This window comes from Eptatretus burgeri, chromosome 4, assembly GCF_056783735.1.
Source record: "Eptatretus burgeri isolate ZD-2024b chromosome 4, Ebu_testis_v1, whole genome shotgun sequence".
NCBI lineage: Eukaryota > Metazoa > Chordata > Myxini > Myxiniformes > Myxinidae > Eptatretus > Eptatretus burgeri.
The window spans coordinates 59910232-59930236 of NC_140964.1; the positions used below are offsets into that span (position 1 = coordinate 59910232).

The 20005-nt window shown below is 42.5% G+C and overlaps 1 protein-coding gene across 1 annotated transcript in view; it reads left to right on the forward strand.

Moving 5' to 3' along the window:
- The window catches only part of LOC147028148 (myelin transcription factor 1-like), a 247140-nt gene extending 241580 nt beyond the window's left edge, over positions 1 to 5560 (forward strand). Inside the window, exon 24 of the mRNA XM_085878292.1 lies at positions 3553 to 5560. Coding sequence (XP_085734418.1) covers positions 3553 to 3693 — 141 coding nt within the window. The 3' untranslated portion in view covers positions 3694 to 5560. The remainder of the gene's footprint in view (positions 1 to 3552) is intronic.
- Positions 5561 to 20005: the final 14445 nt, after the last annotated feature.

Genomic DNA, 20005 nt, shown 5'->3' on the forward strand with positions numbered 1-20005 from the left:
GGCAAGAAACTTCAGATTGGCTCTCTGCTCACAACTCATAGCGCGATGACTCAGACTAGACAACGTGTAAAGCACGACCTGTAAAAAAAATCACACAATGAGCGCAGTCAACCATCACCAATCATATACGAGTATATTGCTGGAATGTTGTCAAAGACTGTGATGCAACCCGTTCATTCAAGTTGTGCAAGTGGAGCACACAGCAGGCTCAGTCCCGTTACTTTTTAGATGGACCTCTAATATAAAACTATATATATATATATATATATATATATATATATATATATATATATATATATATATATATATATATATATATATATATATATATATATATATATATATATATATATATATATATATATATGTATATATATATGTATATGTATATATATATGTATATATATATATATATATATATGTATATATATATGTATATATATATATATGTATATGTATATATATATGTATATATATATACATGTATATATATATATATGTATATATATATATATATATATATGTATATATATATATATATGTATATATATATATATATGTATATATATATATATATATATGTATATATATATATATATATATGTATATATGTATATATATGTATATATGTATATATGTATATATATATATATGTATATATATATGTATATATATATGTATATATATATATATATATATATATATATATATATATATATATATATATATGTATATATATATCCTGGTGTTGGCGCAGTAGTGAGGGCAGTGGTTTGGGATCCAAAAGGTCCTGAGTTCAAGCCCCGTTGGCCCACTGAATTAATACACCAGGGGGTTGACTCAGCCTGTCATCCTTCCGAGGTCGGTGAAATGAGTACCAGTATACTGGGCCGGTGTATACCCCGGTTAAAATAGGTGTACCATATCCCTGTGTCGGAAGAGGCGACCAGGGTTGCGTCAGGAAGGGCATCCGGTGTAAAACATGTGCCAAATCACTATGCGGATCATACGGATGATCCGCTGTGGCGACCCCTAAAGGGAGCAGCCAAAAGAAGAAGACGAAGAAGATGAAGATATATATATATATATATATATATATATATATATATATATATATATATATATATATATATATATATATATATATATATATATATATATATTGTTACGAATATGGGAATTCGATTGCACACAACATTCAGGTTCCTTTAGTCAGTTATGTCGATAAGTGCTTGCTCCCTAGATAGCTCACCTTCCATTGTTTAAATGTTTAGAAATCGTTTCGATGCGCTCCGGATCGATTTAATAGTTAGGGAGCGAACAATGGAGACGTCCCTCCCCCTCTTCTGTGAAGAGGAAGAAGAGCCCTCCCGTCCTGAATCACGGGATGTAAACAACTCCCTCCCACCTGCGGTTGTATGAGCATGGGGGGATGAGTTACGCCGGGCGTGGGGGAGGGGCAGAGAAGGATAAGAGGAGATCCTTTCTTTGTTCACGAGGAGGAGTCGTTCAGCAGGCCGTCGGTCCTGTTTGGCTTGGGTTATGGTTGAGGCTTTCGGAAGCTTTTTACTTCTGGAGGAGTAGTTGTTCAGCAGTCCATCGGGTCCTGCTTGGCTCGGGAGAGATTTGGCTTCTGCTTGATCCGGGTTGGTGGTTCAGTCGAGCTTTGGCTTCTGCTTGATCCGGGTTGGTGGTTCAGTAGAGCTTCGGCCACGGCTTGGCTCGGGTGGAGACTTTTTGGAGAGCTGCTTTGTTTGGAAGAGAGTTGAGCCAGTTGCTCGGCTCGAGCTGCTGCTGGTAGCTTCTCTGGCTTGGTTCGTCAAAGAGAGTCGGCTGCTTTTGTTCATCGGAAGAGAGTTGAGCTGGTTGCTCGGCTGGTCTTCTTGGTTCGTGGAGCTCTTTGTTCTCTGTTTGGTTCCCGGCTTGGTGCGACTCATCGGCCTCATCTTGGAGGTGGTTCCTCGGGGAAGCGGCGCATCGACGGGAAGGATCGGCGCCTCGTCTCACCAGCATGTGTTGAGAAGCGTGGGAGGATTCGCTGGAGATCGGGAAGGATCGCGGATCACGGCGGTTGGGTCCAGCTCGCTCTCGCTGGAGCCCGGGTCCGAACAACTTTAAGACCACACGAGGTGGAGAGGTTCTAGATAGGTCCTGGGTTTCAGCTCACCTGTCCTCAGAGCTGGAGCCCGTTATTAAAGGCCTCAGCCACCATTCTTGGGTGTGTGTGTGTGTGCTTACGTGTGTCCGTGGGCCCGTGTCTACTAAGTAGTAAAAACTGTTAAGTGATTGTGTAGAACGGTTGTAGTTCTGTCATGCGTGTTGGCCTTGTATAATTGCATATGTGTTTTGCCTTGTTTAATTGCATACGTGCATGCCTGCATACGTACTTTATTACAATAAATGTCCTTGTGTGAATGTAAACCTGTTCACTGCGTCCTCTCCCTCCATTGAACTGCCGTGTTGCATTCAGAATAATCGTTGGGTTTTAAATCGCCGATAATAGAATCGGGTCCAACGGGGCCTCGCGATAATACCCCGCTCCGTTATCCCAAAATGAAGCGAGCTGCTTAAGAGGCTCGTTTCAAGTTGGCCCCTTTGAGGTACAGTGTCTCAGTAGTCTGCCTGTGTGATTAATTAGGTATATCGACAATTCGGCGATTGACCCGGTAACGCGGCTGGAGTGTTGACTAGGCTGTGGTGTGCTCAAATCACACCTGGAGCGGGATTCCGGCGTTTGATCTGGAAGGCTGCGACTCGGTTGTCCGTTTGGTGGGCGAGAGCCGCGCCATTGGCTAGAAGCGGTCGTCCGCATGCCGGCGGGCAGAAATCTACAACAATATATATATATATATATATATATATATATATATATATATATATATATATATATATATATATATATATATATATATATATATATATATATATATACCCACCCACATTTTCACCTCTGAATGGAGGGAACAGCCAATCAGCTCTCATCTCATTGACTACCCCCAGGTGGCTAGGATTCTATAATGATTGACCCCTCCCATGCTCCTCGAGCCAAAGTAGCTGCAAAAAGCAACCCAAGAAGATTTACGCAAGGTAAGTGCTAAACACTGTTTTGAACCCTTCTCAGACTTCCTCAACAACTATAAAGACGTTCATACACAGTATACACACGACAATCCCAATGCTTTGCACTCCCCTCAGTTACCGGACCGGTTTCATCACGTATTGGCGAATCATCAGCGATGGTGTCGACAGCAATGTATACCAACGAGGCTCTCAAGCATGTACCATGTGCAAACGTCAAAAGCAGTCAATATATAAATAAAGTGTTGTGGGGTCTTGACATTTGATTTTTGTCGAAGCTCTTCCTTCTTCACGATTTTTTTTTTCAAAAGAAGACGAAGAATAAAAAAAAGTTGGGGTTCAATGGAAGATTATATTCTGGACATGGCCTTTTGATAGGAGTGGAGATATCTCGTAGTATGCATATTATACATTGTGATATTAAATATATTGACATTGCATAATCTCTTCCCCACCTGCTTAACTTTCTTACAGGAGCCAATAAGCGAGCAGAACTTCGATTCATATGTGACCACGCTCACGGACATGTACACGAACCAGGAACATTACCAAAGCCCCGAGAATAAAGCACTGCTTGAAAATGTGCGACGAGCCGTCAAGGGCATCAAGGTGTGAGAGTTCAGGTATCCCTGGTGCCTCCGTGAATGTACAAGGCCTTGTGATTCAGGACCTGCCAGCAACCCTCAAGCTTGCAGGGCTCTACTATATGAATGTATGTACATCCTTTCCCTTCTTTTATGGAACCGGCGTGACAAGCATTTCTACATGCTCATCAGCATTGACTGTTCAAACACAAAACGAGTGGTGTTCAAAGAGATGGTGACCAAAACAATTACAGTGTGCAAGTAATTCAGCAGCTTCCTGTTCTTCTTCAGGAGGAACAGTGACCATTCACGATGCCTCTTCAATAGACGCCTCTGATAGGAGGACAAACCGGCACAGATGGTGTTGGACCTTTTTTTTAATCAACCCACTTGTCCAAAACATTTTGCCAGCATTCTTTGTAACATATTATAGCCTATGTGACCTTGGTATTGTAGTTTAATTATCGATATTTATTGCATAAAAAGTGCTATTTTGAAAGAGTTAGAGTTGTATGACGTCAGGATGAATAGCATGAAAGTTGTTGTGGCTTATATGACAGACAGCTAGAAATCTAAAGAAATTTTACATTAAGGAAGCTAGTGGTTGTGAACGAGCTATAGTTGTTTCCAACAGGAAATTAACTTTCTTACTTGTAGGCAATTTGCTTAACGTGTGTTATATTTCGAAATAAATAAATTAAATGACTCCTGTAGCCCAGGTGAAAAAGGTCTTCAGCATTTTGGAAATGTGTTGTAAATGTGGTTTCCTTAAACCATGGGCCTTACATAGCACTTGTCAAACTGGTCCAAACCAGGCCAGTGTGAGATTCATACCTGTTGGGGCATCAGGGGAATTGGGTGGGAATGGTTGGAGATGTGGAGAGATTAAGGTGAGAATATACACTTGATTGTCAATCACAAAACATTTGGGACTCTTGCAGTCTATCTTCGAACTTTTTTTTTTTTACTTGTCTGCTCTAAGACATGAGCTGGAGTGACATCGACACCCAAAATGAAACACAAAAACATTGTTTTTTTATTTTTGCTGCTTTTATTATTTATTGATGTTCTGTACATAACAGCGTGACCGTACGTGAGGCAAGATGTTTTCCTTTTAAATGTATAACTCCGCACCTGCTGAGAGCTCTTCGTATACATCGTTGGGTCTGTTTAGTATTGCAGGTGTTTCTCAAAGCATTCGACAAAGTGTTTTGTATGAGTTTGAAGAAACATTTATTGTTATCTAAGAAGAGTGTTCAGTTGTTCTCCGAGTGCCAAAGTGGTGGCGCAAACAACCTTGCATTCCATTACAAACGTTTGTTTGTTTGCTTGTTCTTTTTCTCTTCATTGTTTATACCTGTTTTCTACAGAAGTCTCAAAACCTCACGTGTCGAGTGCTAGGGGATTACGGTGATGAGAAAATGTACAGTATATTTTTAAGTTGTTTATTTAAACAAATGTGTACGATTGTTTTTAAAAGTTATGATGAAACCTAATTTTATTGCAATATTTATGTGGCTTGTTTTCCCTTTTACTGACAAATTTGGTTTTAAAATATTTATCAACTTTGGTCTCAGGATTTCGAATATTTATTATTGGTGCATTTAAATGGGAGTTTTCTTTTTATTTTTGTATCCTCTATACATAATTCCACGACGTTTTTGTAACAGTCAGTGGTGAAACAAATGCTCTTTGTTCCTAAAAGCTGATCTACGGAAAAAGAAAAAATAACTTCTGCTGCAAAGTAAGAGAAAAAAAGTGTGTTTTATGATGAACAAGACTCTAAAGGCTTGGTTCTCATGTGTCACTAAATGGTATGTGTCGGATAGCATTGGTGGATTTTAAATACATGTGTGTGCTGGAAAACGTGTTTTGTGCAATAAAAGTGGAAAGAAAAAAATATATAAACTGCAGTTTCAGAATTTTTTTTTGACTTGAGTGTGAAAAGAATCAGTGCATTTTAGGGCATGAATTTGGTTTCGCAAGATAATTCTTAATCCACGGGTGAGCTTTATAGCAAATGTCAAAAAATTTATTTACTTGATTTACAGTGAACTGCCAAAGTATTCACCCCCTCCAAAGTTTTCACATTTTGATGCCACCTGAGCTTGTTTCCCGATGCTTTCAAATCAAACTTAACATAAAGAGACTTCCCATACTACTCCAAAGTGATAGAGCTAAAAAATACAGATAAAATGTGAATACGTTTGATTAACAGAGAAAATCGACTTCCGGTTCTGGGTTTGGAGCGTTGGCAAGTCTCCTTCGGAGCTCCCTGCTGAGGATCTCAAAGTTAAGTTTCCGGTCGTTATCTGTCCCGTTTTAACTGTTTATTTTCTCACCTACATGTTACTGTGTGTTCCTAGCTAGGTTTTGTTTCAAAAATCGTGCTATTTTGTGAGATTTCGTCGAACTTGTCTTACTGGGTGCTTAAGGCCTATCCTTGAGGCTTGTGGCCTACCCTTTCCCCTCGGTGTACGATTGTGTTTATTTGTTTTTTTCTCCACATTATCTTCAATTTCTATCTTCCCCACTTTCTTAACGTCCCCCATCCCTCCCAACTAATCATCTATTTCTTATCTTAAATCAAAAAAAAAAAAAAAAAAAAAACGCTACCTTTCTCCGATTCTTTTTATTATTCTTCTTCTTCATCTCCTCTTCTTCTTCCTCCTCTTCTTCTTCCTCAATTTTTTTCTGCAACACTTCCGTGACCTAATCTGTTGAAAACTCTCTCAAACATTAAAAATAATAACAAAAACAATCTCTTATAATGCTTCTTCTTCCTCTTTCACACATGTGGTTCTCTATACTGTATCATAATGCACTACTCTTCTGCTATTTAAACAGACTGCTCTCAATTCGACCTTTTCTTCATACCTTGCCTAAAAAATCCAACTGTTACAGCATTTCTTCTCTCCATTCTCTGAATTCGCCTTGATTGCATCCCTCAAGAAATGTGTTTAATTGCATAACTGACCAAAAAGTTAAAAAAAAACCCAGTTTGCCATGAATGTTCGCTTTACATCAACCATTCTTTTTTTCCAACTTCAGTGCCAACTCACTCCTGGTACCAAGTGATGGTACTAGGATGCACTGTGGGAAGAAGACAAGCCGGTGGAGGGAGTGTGATGCTCTTGGCAATGTTCTGCTGGGAAACCTTGGGTCCGGCCATTCATGTCGACATCAATTTGACACGTTTCACCTACCTAAACAACGTTGTAGAGCAGGTACACCCCTTCATGGCAATGGTATTCCCTGATGGCAGTGGCCTCTTTCAGCAGGTTAATGCGCCCTGCCACACTGTACACATTGTTCGGGAATGGTTTGAGGAACATGATGAAGTGTTCACGGTGTTGCCCTGGCCTCCAAATTCTCCAGATCTCAATCCGATTGAGCATCTGTGGGATGTGCTAGACTAACAAGTCCGATCCATGGAGGTTTCGCCTTGCAACTTACAGGACTTGAAGGATCTGCTGCTAATGTTTTGGTGCCAAATACCACAGGACACTTTCTGGGGTCTTGTAGAGTCCATGCCTCGGTGGGTCGGTGCTGTTGTGGTGGCACATGGAGGACCAACAGCATATTTGGCAGGTGGTCATAGTGTTTTGGCTCATCAGTGTATGTCCTACATAAATTCTGTTTAAGTATCATATGCCTGACACTCTAAAACCTCTGGACCTGGGAAAAAATTATGTCGTCCAAGTTTCAACTCAATTGATCTAAAAATGATGGAGGATATCCATTTTAAAGGTTTTCATAAAGTCCAATATGGCCCTCACCTAATGTTAGCACAACAAGGCTGCACTTATTTTTGGATATTTTCATTTATGGTTGCTTTCTGATGGTTCTCTGATTTTTCTCTCAGTGTATTGGCTTCGATGTCCATTGGCACACAAAATTTCAGCTTCTACATTACTCAGAAGGTACCAAACTTTAATATCGGTCAGTCCGTCACTCAATGAGTCTGTCAGTCAGTGAGTGGTTAGAACAAACTTTATATATTCGATGTGCATTTTAAACGTGTCACCTGCCTAAACATCATTGCAGACCAGGTACACCCCTTCATGGTAATGGGATTCCCTGATGGCAGTGGTGTGCATTGTGCTTTTCATGTGCATTTCAATATATTAGATGTGCCTTTATATAAAATGGACACCATCAAAGCTTTTCGACTTGCACACCTCAGGATAAAACCCGCAAGCAGATGAAGAAGAAGCAGCAAACTCTAATTTATAAAGTTACAATGTAATATCCTCAACGTTGATTTTTGAGAGAAAGAAAGGACTGGATTACCTGATTGGTGGCACCATGCAGCGTCATGAATATTTATGGTCTGGGATGAATTGTCAGGGTGATGAGGAGTCAATTATGATGGTCAGGGTGACTTGGACCAGTGTGCAGAGTGATATTGTATTGGCTGGTTTAAAATCCCGAGTTGAGGACGCAGTTCAGCTCACCTTCGTGAAAAGGAGGCCACATTCATTAAGACAACCAATCCTATTCTTTGCAGACAGAAAAAGTTTGTTCGAACTTTGTATATATATATATATATATATATATATATATATATATATATATATATATATATATATATATATATATATATATATATATATATATATATATATATATATATATACATATACATATATATACATATATATATATATATATATATATATATATATATATATATATATATATATATATATATATATATATATATATATATATATATATATTGACTATGATGGCTTGACTGATTGACAACTGTAACACAGTCAACGATGAGTCATCATGAAAACCACAACCCCCACCCCCCCTCCCCACTACTTGCCCTCAGATAATTAGCATTACATTTCCGCCGGTGCTTGGTGATTCATCTCTGCCAATTCATTATTCATGATGGTTAATTTCCATTTCATTTCGGTATACTCATTATTCATGATGCCCTATGGTTCAACCAAACAGGTAATCCAGTCCTTTCTTTCTCTCGAGCCAATGAACGTTGAGAACATTACATTGTAACTTTATAAATTAGTTTGCTGCTTCTTCTTCATCTTTTTTTTTTTTTTTTTTGTATACCTTGGTCGAGGCTCGTATGAGAGCTAACACACAACTCACAGCAAGGAGGCATGAGACAAGAGGGGCGGGAGTGGAAGGGACAAAACAGTGGGGAACAGACACATTAGGTGAACTGTGGAAGGGAGAGGGATGGGGATGGGACGGGGAACATGGCGAAGAGAAGATGGACATTTCAGGGACTTTCAGGAAGGAAATTAGGAGAATTGAAGGAAGTGGGCTTGGGTGGATTATCGGGGGTAGAAAAGATCGAGGATTTGGATGGGGGAAGATAAGAGGTGGTGGTGAACAGCTGTTTTGAAAGCCTGGAGGGAAGAATGGGAAAGAATAGAGTGAGGAAGTTTATTCCAAAGGCGGGAAAAAAGAGGAATGAAAGAGTGAAGATGAGCAGTGATTCGTGATTTTGGTAGTTGTACCAGAAGGGGGTTGTTGGCGGACCTTGAGCGCCCTGTGGAAATGTGGTGGGGACAAATCGCAGAGAGAGCAGGGGGGGCAAGGCTGGAGAGGAGTCGGTAGAAGACAGAAAGACCACCGACCAACCTGCGGTGATTGAGTGAGAGGCCCAAAGACTCAGCTTCATTGCGGGAGATGCCGATGATCTTAAATGCCCTGGTTTCGACAGCGTGAAGCCGAGAAAGGTGGGAGGCAGGAGCACCAGCCCAGAGGGGAGAGCAGTACTCCATCAGGCTACGGACAAAAGCTTTGTAAGTGGTCAGGAGCTCAAGAGGGCCGAGGAAGGACTTAGCACGACGGAGGATTCCCAGTCGGCGACTGGCTTTTGAGGCGAGGTTGGAAATGTGACTTTCCCAGGAAAGGTCATGGCAGATAGTGAGAAGTTTTATCTGCGTGCAGTTTTATCCTGAGGTGTGCAAGTCGACGAGCTTTGATAGTGTCCATTTTATTGAAATGCATGTTTAAATTTTGTTGTCCGAATGCAATATTAGATGTGTGTGTTCTTGCTGTTGATTGGCCATGTGACTGACCTGCACGAACAGTGCTGATAATATTCCACCGTTAACCAGTCATATAGGTCTGATTGTGCCTATATGTATTTATATCTTGTTACAATGGCACCTGTCAAGGGGTGAGATATATTATGCAGCAAGTGAACAGTCAGTTCTTGAAGTTGATGTGTTGGATGCAGGAGAAATGGGCAGGAGTAAAGACCTGAGTGACTTTGACAAGGGCCAAATTGTTATGGCCAGATGACTGGGTCAGAGCATCTCTGAAACGCTTTCATGAAGGACATGAACACCGCAGCAGTGCGGCCCTTGGGCAACAAATATGTACTGGTGGCCCTGCTCCCATCAGGCTGATTGACAGTCATAGTTCTGCCTCTGATCCCTTCCTATTCCTTTGCAAAATAAATGCAGTTTTGTGTACTCTTCATGGAATTTTTTCAAGCTATTGAAAGTTCAATTAGTTACACCTTCCCACTATAAAATGCAGTAAATTGGTGTTTAAACCAAATTTGTAGCTTAAACCAAGTTTGAGTGAGGCTGTCAGAAATTTTTTTTTTATCGAAGAGTAATACGAAGAATGACAAAGGAGTACTTTTGGTCTCATTTTTATAGTTCGGCGATGACGTCCCAAAGTTTTATGATTGTTATTCGATGGGAAATTCTCCGCAGATGACCGGAATGTAATTTATAGGTTTATAAGTTCAATCTTACTAGATTTGTGGGCGGGGGATTTATGTTGTATTGAGCCAATGGAATGTCCGGGCCATCCCTACATCAGAAGTCTATTGACTTCTTGACAAGAATTTAGTGAGATCTCATGTGGAATATTGTGTACAGTTTTGGTCACTACATCTGAGGGAGGACATAGCTGCCATCGAGAGGGTTCAGTGCAGGTCTACTCGATTGATTCCAGGCCTAGCTAGACTAAGCTACAAAGAGCAGATAAAGAAGACAGGGCTTTATATATCATAAAGGAGACGATTATGAGGGGATCTGTTCGAGATGTTTTTGATAATGAATGATATCAACAGAATAAGTGTTGAAGAGGTTTTTTGCCGAATTGACAATGGTAGGACTAGGGGCCACAGCTTGAAAGTAAAGAAGAGGATATAGTTAAGGCAGAGATATTTCACTCAGAGATTACATCAAGCATGGAATGGTCTCCCTGGAAAAGTGGTGGCAGCAGAAAGAGGAGGTAGGTTTAAGCTAGAACTATATATGTACCTTTAAACATTGCGGATTGAGAGCGATGTGGATATGCGCACGATTGCAACTACTTGATGGGCCAAATCTCCTCATCCTGCATTTAGTTCTTTGTGAAATTCCTCTTAAAAACTATTTGGAGAAGTAATCCACAAATGTATTATTTGAGGATGTAAGCAGGATACTGTTTGAAGATAATGTGATGCAGGTCATCAGTTTGTGAATTATGTTTCACGCAGAGCATTTTCACATATGTGTGCCTGGTGTTGCCTTAATGGTTAGGGTGGTGGGTTTGGGATCCTTGCATCCTATTGAAATACATTATGTTGATGCTTCTGTGTGAATACAGTGGAGTTCCCTTGCAAGGAACACACTCACAATGGAATTCATCACAAACGAACAGCACTTTTGGGAAACAATCCCTTTTGAACAAACAAATGTCCATTCCATCATGAACATGACTTCATCAAAATCGAATGAGGCATTGGTGAGAAATTATACAGAGGTAAGAAACTTACTGTTGAGTCTGGGTTAAGATTCTCAATCTGACGACACACTGTCATATTCGTTATTCACAGTCAGGGCATTGCATCACAAAATGGATGATCTCTCAAATGGACTGGACGTGAATCCATACATTGAAGATCCAACAGTATGTTTGCGGAGAGTAGGTAACAGTGCTGGCACCCTGAATAAATTCCAAATTCCTGGCTAAATCACCTTCAGTTGAACATCAGGCCTGGTCAGCCTGTTCACGAAAGACTTGGAGCAAAAACCTTACCCTTGGGCAACCCCACAATAAGCTGGGATTAATTCGACATTTAAAGAAGCAGCATAGTATTGTTACGGGTTCAGGGTGCTGCAGGGCTCACGAGTGGGTGACTTGGACCCGCTTCTCAACCTCCGACACTGAAGCCGCCAAGCCACTGATAACTCCACGACCCGACGGTTTGCTAAGCAACCAGAGATGCCGTCTGAGGTGACCAAATCTCGTTGGGTCCCCGTGTCCAACTCTCACATTACTTTTTTTTTGTTGTATACCTTTTCGAGGCTCGTATGAGAGCTAACACAGAAGGCACAGCAAGCGGGGCATGAGACGAGGGGTGGGAGAGTGAAGGACAAAACAGTGGGGAACAGAGACATTCGGAGATCTGTGGAAGGGAGAGGGATAGGATGGTGAACACGGGGAATACAAGATGGACATTACAGGGACTTTCAGGAAGGAAAGCAGGGAATTTGAAGGAGGGGGGCTTGGGTGGATTATCGGGGGTAGAAAAGATCGAGGATCTGGATGGGGGATGATAAGAGGTGGTGGTGAAAAGCTGTTTTGAAGGCCTGGAGGGAAGAATGGGATTACACAGAGTGAGGGGATTTACTTGAAAGGTGGGAAAAAGACGAATGAAAGAGTGAAGGTGAGCAGTGATTCGTGATTTTGGTAGTTTTACGAGAAGGGGGTTGTTGGCGGACCTTGAGCACCCTGCGGAAATGTGGTGGGGACAAATCGCAAAGAGAGCAGGGGGGGCGAGGCTGGAGAGGAGATGGTAGAAGACAGAAAGACCACCGACCAGCCTGCGGTGAGAGAGTGAGAGGCCCAAAGACAACCTCATCGCAGGAGATGCCAATGATCCAAAATGCCTTGGTTTCCACAGCGTGAAGCCAAGAAAGGTGGGAGGCAGGAGCACCAGCCCAGAGCGGAGAGCAGTACTGCATCAGGCTGTGGAAAAAAGCTTTGAAAGTGGTCAGGAGCACAGGTGGGTCGAGGAAGGACTTTGTACGATGGAGGATTCCCAGTCGGCGACTGGCTTTGGAGGCCAGGTTTGAAATGTGGCTTTCCCAGGAAAGGTCATGGCAGATAGTGAGACGCAGAAGCTTGAAAGAAAGGACTTCTTCCAGAGGATTGTTGATAAAGTGTATGTGGGCGGGGGGGGGGGGGTTGTAAATGGTCCTTTCGGAGAGACATGTGAGAGTGTGAGATTTGTCCGGATTGAAAGACGTGTTCCACGTCTTGGACCAGTTTGTGATTTTACCCAGATCTGCAGTGAGCAAAGAAGCTGCTGCTTGCCGGTCTGAGGGCTGACAGCTGGTACGGCAGAGGGTGGAGTCATCAGCAGAGAGATAAAGAGGATTTTCCAGAGAGTCGGAGAGATCATTGATGAAAAACAGAAAAAGAACAGGGCCCAGAACACTACCTTGAGGAACTCCAGCCTGGACAGGAAGGGGGGGGATGAAAGAACTCCATTTAGGGGCACACGTTGACTGCGACAGGAGAGGAAGTCTGCGAGCCATGAGTGGAGATGGCCTTGGATACCATATGAAGAGAGTTTGGTGAGCAGGGCAGGGTGCCAGACTGTGTCAAAAGCACGTGATATGTCCAGGGATACGGCTCTGATTTCATGTCCGGCATTGAGGACCTCCATCCATTGTTGGGAGAGCAGAAGTAGCATATCCAGGGTAGAGTGACCTGGTCTGAAACCAAATTGATGATTGGAAAACAAGCCATTTGAGAAGAGGAAGGATTTAATGTCTGAAGCGATGATGGAATCCATAACCTTGCTAATGATTGGCAGAAGGGTGATTGGTCTGTAGTTGCAGGGATCTGTTTTTGCACCTTTTTATGCAGGGCAGTAATGTTTGCCGATTTCCAAGCAGATGGCAGATGACCTTGAGCAAATGAGAGGGTGAATAGAACAGAGAGAGGGAGAGCAAGAGCAGAGGAGCAGGTTTTTAGGACACGTGGGCTGATGCCGTCTGGACCGGTTGCAGAATCTGAGTCGAGGTTTGACAGCAAGCTCTCCACCTTGTCCGGAGAAAAGGACACAGAATCCAGGGACAGTTGGGTGTGACTGGATAAGGTAGATTGAGAAAGTGATGTGCTTTGGACACAAGATTTCGATGCAAACACTGAGTTTAGGCATTCAGCCTTTTCACATGCGGTATCAGCAGTGCGGCCATTTGAGGTAAGGGAGGGGATGGAGGGAAGCTGATGGAGAGAGTTTGGATGAAAAGATAGAAGTTGGTCCATGTTTTCGGATAGTGAGGTGTAGATGGAGTCACCAATGTTTGGTGGATGGTACAGTACACATATAAACATGAGGTGGGAGTGGAGGGAAGCCGTAGCCAGAGGTATTCCTGGGGGTGTGGGGGAGTGAGGGCAGTGCACGGAGAGTGAGGAATAGAGTCCTTGATGAAGAGAGCAACTCCTCCACCAGGATGAGGCTCAGGTCTGTCATACCGAGGAGGGAGGAACCAGGGAGAGATACTTGGGAGCCAGACACTTCTTGGGGGAGGAAAGTTTCTGTTAGGTAGATTATTTCTGGTTTGTCAGTGGCAACCTGTATGGAAAGATCTCTAAGGTTTGAGCGAAGGCCCTGAATGTTTGAGGTCCACACTGTTAATGAAGAGGGAGGGGAGGAGGCTTTGGGTACAGGCGGTGGGAGGGGAGAGGGAGGGTAGGACAAGGGATGAGGAGGGGAGATAAGGATGGTTGTTGAAAGAGTGTGGGGAGATTGCCGAATAGCTTGAGGAGGGGGCCGGATGACGAGGACAAAAGGCTCTGTGGTGCTGGGGGAGAGGGGGGGACAAGAGAGGGGGCAGAAGGCAGTTGAGGATTTGAGGAGGTGGAGTGAAGAGATGGAGGTCAGAGGGCAGAGGAAGGAGGCAGCTTTGTGGATGGGATGGGGGGGGAACTTTGAGAAGGGTGAGTGAGGGGGTGAACTGTGGGAGAAAGGTGAGTGGAGAGTTGAGGGAGAAAGGTGAGGGGGGAGTTTTTGAGAGAGGTGAGAGGGAGGCTTGGAGGGAGAAGAGTGTGATGGTTGCTTTGAGAGTGAGGGGTGAGAGGGGTGAGTTGGCACTGAAAATGGAAAAAAGAATGGTTGATGGAAAGCGAACATTCATTCCAAACCGGGGTTTTTTTAAGTTTTAGGTCAGTTGTGCAATTAAACACATTTCTTGAGGGATGCAATAAAGGCGAATTCAGAGAATGGAGAGAAGAAACGCTGTAACAGTTGGATTTTTTCGGCAAGGTATGAAGGAAAAGTCGAATTGAGAGCAGTCTGTTTAAACTGAAGAAGAGTCGTGCATTATGATGCAGTGAAGAGTACCACATGTGTGAAAGAGGAAGATGAAGTATTATAAGAGCTCGTTTATTATTATTATTATTATTATTATTATTATAATTATTGTTTGAGAGAGTTTTCATCAGATTAGGTCATGGAAGTGTTGTTGAAAAATCGTGAGGTGAATGGTGAAATTGGATCGGTAAATGCAGGGGGTGTAAACAGATCACGTGGCTATGGGAGGTGTATCATCAAAAGTGAAATTATTTATTTTAAATAAGGATTGCATCACATTCGGAAAAGGGAAGGTTGAAGTAAAATTGTGGAAGTGTGTGGTGAATTTGGAACAGTAAACGGTGTGAAGCTGCTGAATCGATGAAAAGTACCAGGAAGAGTAGAAAGAGACACGTGGTTACAGGAGGTAGAGAGGTTGAGAGGATACAAGGAAGATTATTATTTTTAGATGTATTTTTGAAGAACAGGTAAGATTCGAGAATGGAAGGTTGTAGATCGGAAGAAATCATGAAGGTAATGGCGAGAGAGGGTCAACTCAGTCGAATAAAGATGGAGTGCCGGCAGGAGGAAGAAGAAGAAGAAGAAAAGAAGAAGAAGAAGAAGAGGAAGAAGAGGAGGAAGAGGAAGAGGAAGGAGAAGGAGAGGAAGAAGCAGGATCCAGACTTGTAAGTGTGCAAGGAGAAAGGTAGTTTTTTGTGGTGGGGGGGGTGTGATTTAAGGCAAGAAACAGTGTGTTTAGTTTGGAGGGATGGGGGATGGTGGGGAAGATAGGAATTTAAGGTAATGGGGAGAAAATACAAATAAACATGATAGGACACCGAGGTGAACGATGGGTAGGCCTCAAGCGCTCGGTAAGACAAGGTCAATGAAGACCAACAAAATAGCACGATTTTTGAAACAAAACCAAACTAGGAACACACAGTAACATGTTTGTGAGAAAATAAACAGTTAAAACTGGACAGATAACCACTGGAAACTTAACTTTTGTGATTGTCAGCAGAGAGCCCTGAAAGAGACCTGCCGATACTCCAAACCTAGAACCGGCAGTCACCTTCCCGGTGATTTCGCCCCACCTCGATGGGGAACCGTGCTCTCGACTTCCCACCTTAATCTATTCATTACGTATGGCCGGGTGAAACCGTAGGTGGGATGTTGGCTCAACTAGCACAGCAAGGTGATTGGCTACAACCTCCCATCCATTTATTACACACTATTTCCAACAAATATTTGAAACAGACGATCGAGCACATTTGAAAGTTTATAAAGTGATTAAGTAAAGGCACATGTATTTACAGGCAGTATTCACAAGAAGCAGTGTAACAAAGAAAGACGTTTATGAAAGACCCGCCAGCATGTAAAGAAACCCTTATACAATCTTATCTTATCTCTAAGCACAAGACAGCACACCTCAGTCACTCCAGGGAAGAGAGAGAAGAGAGAAGAGACAGAGACACAGACAGAGACTGAGACAGAGACAGAGAGAGATATTAGTATGAGGTGTAGAGTTGGCCTCTTGCTCACCTGACATGAACCCACGGGTTCACATTAGTCCTAAAATGAGGGGGGAGGGAAGAAAGGGTGGAAAGGGGGTTGGGGTGATGTGGTGAAATGTGTTGGGAGAAGTGCGGCATATGCAATGTAAGTGCGAGAGGAAAGTGTGACATGTGTCAATTCCCTCACCCAGATGGGTCAAGAGGGTGAATCATTGATAACTCTTTCATTGCTCTTTGACAGCTCTTTTGTGTGTCTCAAGAAGACAAATGAGATAGTAGTGATTGTTACAGGTATTTTTGCTCCTTCTCAGACACTCGTAATACCCCGCCTATACCTTGGCTAATTACCCCACGACGATTTTCATTGCTGCTGTAAAATATCACTGATGAAGCAGATGTCACATCTTTCATTCATGTCTTACTTGAACAATGACCTTTCTTCCACACATATTCAATGATTGCAATCGCTTTAGGGTGACGTAGCGAAGATACAACAGTAAAATGCGGCTCACACAGGCGCCAGATTCACAACATTACAAACGGAATATAAAAGAATCTACTCACTCATGAGTTCCCCTGATCCAAAATGGCTGAGGGTCATAAAGCAAGATGATTGGCTGAGCGAAACACGTGACATAGCAGCTCCATGAAAGACCAAAAGCAAATGGGCAGCTTCCAGATTATAAACTACTGCCATCTCACAGCAGCAGAGAAAATTATGACTTAAACCAGGTTTGTTAAAACATGGCATGATTAAATCAAGGCTGATGTATAAAGGTGCAGAAAATGGCCGCAACAGCGATAGCAAGGAAAGATCATGTAAATCAGTGTGTGTATGGCTGTGCGTCTCAGGAATTTGTGCTGCCCATTCACTCATGGAGATTCGCTCTGGCGCAGCTTGTCCTCTTCCGTCCCTTTAGACCAAGTTTAGACGTAAAGTTTAGACCAAGGCAGTTCTCGTTCATCAGGCACAAGCAGATCTCTCCGTTCCTTGGACGCAAGCAAGCAAGCTCCGCTCCTTGGAACATACCGTCTTCAATGCAATTTGAGGCGAGGCGTGGCCTCTGGGAGCGACGATCATTGCAACGCCCTTTGACCCTCGCATGTCGCGTTCTCATTAGTGCACGCTTTGGAAGTGCCTTGCAGTGGCGATTGTAACGCTGAACTGGCACATTGTGGAGTTCGTAGTTAACATTGGAATTGCCTTGCAATGGCTTTGAATGTGTGTTTGTCATGCAAACTATAATTCACGGACCCGTGTTTGTTTGTGTCTATCTGTTTTTTGTTTTTTTGGCAAGCTGCACCTTCAATTCTGGGCCAATTACATGCAGACTTGCTACATAGGATCAGCATGTCCCCCATTTCGTGTATAGGGGTGTTTTAATTTTTTTCAGGTGGCCTTTGGGGGTATGGGGAGGGGGTGGCAGGCGGGGACACAAAATCTCTGTGTAAATCTGCATCATGTGGTGCGGCCTTCAGGTGAGTGAGGGTATTACAAATCCCTACTCTTTACAGTACAGCATTCCTGTCTCCATGCTGTTCATTGCTGTGTGTTTTTTGGTTCATGGGCGCCAGCAGTGACCACTGTTTTCGTTGTGTTTGTGTGTCTGTCTGTTTTTGACTCTCTCCAGAGCATAGCTCCGTGACGTTTGATGCGATCTTGATGAAACTTGGACACAAGCTAGATATCATGGTCTAGTTGTGCCTTTTTGTATGAGGGGCGTCCCACGCCCTTGTGGGCGGAGCCCCGCCTCTTGAACTTTTTTGGTTCACGGGCGCCAGCAGTGACCACTATTTTCGTTGTGTCTGTGTGTCTGTTTGTGACTCTCTCCAGAGAATAGCTCCATGACATTTGATGTGATCTTGATGAAACTTGGACACAAGCTTGATATCATGGTCTATATTTATTTATTTATTTATTTTTTTTCCTCACAATTTCATTGTTTAGAAGCTGTGTGTAATGTCTATAAGTACAACATATAAAAAAAAAATCCGATTTGATTTGGTCAATTTTGAGGGAAGAGAGGTTTTGTACCGTAGGGCTTCCTCAAAAGCTTCTACTAACTCAATTGTACCTATCGTGGCATTGTTCAATAATGCCTGCGAACCATCGTCGCCTCCAGGCTTGTTTTGAATTATAAGCAGTAGGTATGTTGTTGCTTTTTGCGCATAAACCCGGGTTTTGTTTTTATAATTTTGGGAGCGATTGATGCAGCTCTGAGTTGCTTAATCGCCACCCAATTAAAGATATGTACCGGAAGAACATTCTCGGAACAAGTTTGCCCGTCATGCTCTGTTAGTGTAATTTAATGCGTGCATGTTTGCACTGTGGGAAGGTGTGGGGGTAAAAGAGGGTTACGAGAGATGGGGGAAAGGGATTAAAATGGATTGATGAGAGGGATTGCAAGGATACAGTTGATGACGAGAGGGATTCGAAGGAATTGATGAAGAGGGGGATTTGAAGGGATTGATGAGGAGGATTTCAGAATGGAAAGGATTACAAAGGGGGGAAATACAAACCTGCTATACTGCTGCGCACACACACAACACATTTTCCCCATCCCTGATACAGAGGAAGCGTACCCTAACTAAACAAAATCACAATGGAAATATTATCTAAACTAAGAATCCCTTATAGTCCAGGCAATCCAGCCCATTTTTTCACTTGATCGGGAACAAATTGCAACAGAATTTTTTTTCACGCAATGCATTTCTATTCAGTCCCCAGAACACCATACTAAAAGTCCTAAGAAATCCCTGTTGCGGAAATACGTCTAATTTGCATAAATCCAACATTGCAGCCAATTATATAATCAATATTGTGCCATATCTTTGCTCACAGATGACATATTTGAGTGATTTTAACTTCTAGAATGGGTATTTTGTATATAAGGATGCATTTAGCATACTTTTAAACTTCCCTGGAACAAAATCTCTATTGCATAAATCCAATATGGCCACCAAATATCAATATCTTGCCAAATCTTTGCTCTCAGATGATGTATTTTAGTGATTTAAATTTCTATAATGAGATCTTTGGATCCAAGGATACATTTGTAATACTTAAAAATTTCGTTGGATGCATCTAGGACACACGCTATTTGCAAAGTCTGCATATGTATACCTGCAAATGATGCTTAATCTTCCAGAAAGTCATCCAGATGTCCATCAGCAATTTGAGAAAGGATCCCATGTGGTGAGGCGCAGTGATAGGTACTGGGCAGGACTATCCACGGATCTCACAATTGAGCAAGTGCTGATGAGAAGTATAAAGACACATTGAGGCCTGACAAGAGGAAAAGGAATGACAGAAACTCAGCGTTTGGTGTGGGTCCTTTCCATGCCAGCATGTGCAAATATCAACGAGGCCATGCAGAAGCTCAGTGGCATCTCATTTGAAACCAGTGTCCAGCACAAAGACCTGTCAAAAGCTAGACAAGCTAGATATGTCAATGACACCCTTGATCTTATCAGCTATCTCAGGGAGAGAGATCCATTCGCATGGGATCCGTACCTGATTAACATTGCAAATG